Source organism: Elaeis guineensis, chromosome 6 (assembly GCF_000442705.2).
Source record: "Elaeis guineensis isolate ETL-2024a chromosome 6, EG11, whole genome shotgun sequence".
Taxonomy (NCBI): Eukaryota; Viridiplantae; Streptophyta; class Magnoliopsida; order Arecales; family Arecaceae; genus Elaeis; species Elaeis guineensis.
Genome location: NC_025998.2, coordinates 11538157 through 11542484, shown reverse-complemented (window position 1 = coordinate 11542484; position 4328 = coordinate 11538157). Strand labels below are relative to the sequence as shown.

At 44.9% G+C, this 4328-nt stretch overlaps 1 protein-coding gene across 1 annotated transcript; it reads right to left on the bottom strand.

Moving 5' to 3' along the window:
• Positions 1–2471: 2471 nt before the first annotated feature.
• On the bottom strand, positions 2472–3265 carry LOC140858464 (monothiol glutaredoxin-S9-like). The gene has a single exon (XM_073259173.1). It carries the CDS (start codon positions 3212–3214, stop codon positions 2735–2737), a length of 480 nt encoding a protein of 159 aa, XP_073115274.1. The 5' UTR covers positions 3215–3265; the 3' UTR covers positions 2472–2734.
• Between the last annotated feature and the right edge of the window lie 1063 nt (positions 3266–4328).

The following is a 4328-nucleotide window of genomic DNA, read 5'->3' as shown; positions in this document are numbered from 1 at the left end:
ATATAACTTAGTTCTCATCCTCTAGGAGAAGCTACAGATTAAATTCCCAAGAGCAACCAATAACCACACTCTTGGCAGCTAAAAAAGCATTGGTTGACTGACTTCTTTCTTGCTAGCCTTGTGATAACGTGTGCATGTTGTCGCGTTTTGTTCAAGCTTTTCTTCGTCCAGGCTAGTTCTCCACAAAGATTCTTTGGGCAATTTGACCTTTATCGAGATAAGGTGTGAACTAGTCCCTTCTGTCATGCCTCGTGCTCATGGCTCTCGCTTAGCGCGTTTACTCTTTAAACTAATACCTCAATATCTCGTGTGATGGTTGTGGTTGACCGCAGAGCCCCTTGCCGTATGATACTGGGTTTGTCCTTGCAAGCAAGTTCCGGTAACTTTCGGTGCCGAACCTTCTCCTAGAGGTAACTGAGCTTTGAAATTTTGGTGCTTTGTTTACGTGGGGATTGACAAATATATGCATTCGCTGAACAAGCTATTTCCTTTTTCTACTTAAAAAGGAACCATGCATTTGTTCTTTAGAATTAGATAACTAACAAGTGCATAAACAAAGTTTAATTACCTCACGTAATTATAGAAACCTTCCCCCAAGTGCCAACCACTAAAGTTAAGCCCTGACCATAGCTTTCATATGAGGTTTCTTAATTTGTTCTTGATTTGGCTTCCCTTTTGCTCTGTTTGTTTGAGTCTAAGCACTACCAACTTTGTGTAGTTGGACAGCATTTGATCCGTCTAGGTTACACCTGCATGTTTATCTAGAAATTTGATTCATACGGAACGTAATTGGCTGCTTTCATACGGAAGCATGGGTAAAGTAACCTCGGAAGGCACCTGGCTACGTTTGGACCGCCAGAAATCCACCACCATGTGTCGACTTGATGATCAGCATTGCGGCCACGGTAAAATCAAATTAGAAGTATGTGGTCCATTCCCCCACCTCCACCTTCCTCCAATGATGACATATTATCTTGATCATGAGTGATCTTTTTTATTGAACAAAAGTAGAACTTAATTATCTTGGTCAAAGCACTTACAAAATAAGACTACCAAAAATTTCAACGAAGAACCTCTTCCCACGTAAATAAGTCCCAACCATTCAACTATAAACCAATCTGCAACATTAAACCATGGATCTCCATGGTCCGTATGTCTCTTTTTCCTTGAACATTGCTTTGGAGTGGAGGGTGCCAATTTATATTTTTTCCTTGAACATACGTCTCTTTTTAAGCCTCCGTCACTGCAAGAAAAAGAGGCATCCTAATGCACAGGCTTTCATCTCAAAAAAAGATTAGATGTATGCAGCTTTATAGAGACTATTCCATATTTCAAATATATGGCACCTTGATCACAATTGAACAACCTTAACGTTGCACAATGGCCTACCCTCTGGCCTCTATAATTACTAAAAATAAATTGTCATGTATGCATGGATTGGTAACTAATCTCTATTAATATTTTGATTTTTCATTTAGTGACTAGGCAACAATCTAGTAGTTGCATACCTGATTCATTTGGAGTACCAGATTAGTAACCTGAATGATGTTTTCTTAGTTTTTGGGATCCAAATATTTCATTCCCTCTCTAGTAAAAAGATGTCCCTGTTTTCTGCCCATTATATTTCAACTACATGGCTACATGGTGGGTATCATAATACCTTTATTTTTTTTCGAAAAAAAGTTGATGCTTGTTTCTGGATTGTCCGTCATTTTACATTCACCAGAAAGAAGCCCCGTTACTCAGTTTCACGTGATGATCGATGCTTCACATAACAACACCATCATGTACACAGCACCAATTCCATGCGCTGTAACAATCGGATCCTAGTAGTACCCTCCGCAAGAAGGAAGCATTCACCTTCTCGCTCTGAGATATGTGCAGATGACAAATGATGGAGTTGGAGCGCTTTGAGATATGTGCGAGGGACACTCCAACGGTGGATGGGCGGGAAGGAAGGTGAAGCCTCCTTTCGCTTGAAGGATCCAACCTCTTTCCCAAACCATCCCCCTTGTGCCATGGTATGGAGCTTTCGTTTCTTGTTGCAACCTTTCTTTTCTTTTTTTTTTTTTGATAAACTTGTGACGGTGGCGACATTATAATTCATCAGAAGGCAATGGACTTGATGTTTAATTCCCCCCTTTTTAATCATCAAAAAAAAAAAAAAAAAACCTTTTTCATATTTTTCTTCTCTCTCTCGCCTTCTCAGCTGAGGTAAGTCTCCATCTCCGCGAACCTGTGAACTTAGGGAAATAGCGGGGAGACATGAGGCTAAAAACTTTGAGATGCTATTGGATGCTGGGTACCGCTCTGCTAAACAAGCGGTGGCACGTTGCCAAGGAGCTGCCACACGTGCCAAGCATAAGTCCCCTTCTCCTCCACTAACGAACTTCTCCACTTTTTCGACATGCCAGTGCTTGATGTCGGGCTCATTTTAACAAGACCCAAAACTATCTTTGCCACAGCACGTGTCCAAGGAGAAGTAGATATCACCATTTATTAATCCACATTATTCTACACAAAATTTAGTAATTTACAAAAAAAGATCCCGCCCCTCCTTAAAATAAAATCGTGTTTCTCCCTGAACCACACAAATTGCGGCCTTTGACACGCTCGACGCCCTACCATCTATCCTTCAAACCATAATTAAAATAAAATTACACTCCGAAACCAAAACGAAAAATTGAAATTAAAGAGCGAAAAAAGAAGTTAAATATATAAAGAGGGAAACTTTTTAGAGCCAGAGTGCTCCGGCTTCCTTTAAGATTGGCACGAGGTCGCCGGAGATGTGGACGGCCATGAGCCGATCGATCCCTCCCACCAGCCTCCCCCCGATGAACACCGCCGGGAACAGCACCTGCTGTCGAACCCCACTGCCGCCGGCGATCTCCGCCAGCTCATCCACCAGCGCCGCCTCGGCGTCCTCCGCCACCTCGAACACCGCCGGGTTGACTCCCAGCCCCAGCAGAAGGCGCTTCACCACGTGGCACATGCAGCATCCCCGCCGCCCCACCACCAGCACCGGGTTCTCCGCCACCAGCCTCCTCATCCCCCCGCCACCTCCTCCACCACCACCACCGTCCGACGACGAGGACGACGTCGACGGCCCGTCGACGGACGGACGGTCTTTCACCGTCACGTGGACGACGCCGTTACTCGCCGCCGTGGGAGCAAACCACGTCCGACCGCTGTTGCACGGGATCGCTTGTTGCATTCTAGAAAGCCAGAGAACGAGAGAGAGAGAGAGAGAGAGACGGAGCAGTTTGTTTGGGATTGGGGAGGAGTGGCAGGGTATATAACCATCAAATTACCGCATGGGTGGCGTCATGCGGCCCCACGCACGACGTCAGCGGCAGTTACCCATCGGCGCCCACTCCCTCTGGATATCAGGAGGACGTCGCGGTCGAGTGGCGATGACGTGGCGCGCATCAGCCTCTCGGTCGCGTGGACCCCGTCCGCCTCGGTGACGTCAGGGATTATGCGGATTGGTTGAGGGCTTCGTTATTTGGCACTCACAGCAAACAGGAGTTATGGGATGACGTGTCGTGTTCTGGTTTATTGAGCGACGTGGGACCCGGAGATAATGTGCGATTCGAGAGGCGCTGGTTGCGCTTCCGAACACAAGCCCAGGATTGGGGATAAATCAACGCGAGAACCGGCTCCCTCGGGTGATGTCGGCCGATCCCGTCACCTTCGTGACCGGCCAACCAAATGGAGCCCGACCCAAGACTACGTCCATTAACACGCTAAATTGTATTAAATTTGACCAAAATTTCCACAGCGAAGATACGCTAAATGAATGGATCCCCAGATCACGTAAGAACTGAAGGGCTATACAAGTCAAAATGTTGGGCGGGCATCTTTAGTGGTGCAGTTGTTTGTTGTTTTGCAGTGATGAAGATTCGCAAGAGGATTTTTTTTGAAGTTGTGTTGTCCCGACAGTGTTTTCTAATGGTTCCATGACTTGATTTATTTAGTCCTTGCATTGTAAAGCAAGTACTGAAAACATTCAATAGCATTTTGAAAATGGATTCTTTCATGAAACTATGTAATTGATTAGAAATAAACCTTAAAACAATATTAAAATGCTCAATGCAAGGCAATTAATTCAACTTGTTCCGGCCAAAAGGGCAACGAATAAACCTTGTGATGAACCAAGGATATAGATGTCTTACAAGCTCGAATAATTTTTAATCGTACACCAGGCAAAAGTCTTACAACTACTTCATAGCTGGCACCACCAAATCCCACACCATCGATAGCAAGTGACACAAAAGCTTTATTAAGAGTTAGGTACATAGGAGCTTCGGAGATGATAATGGAAAGAA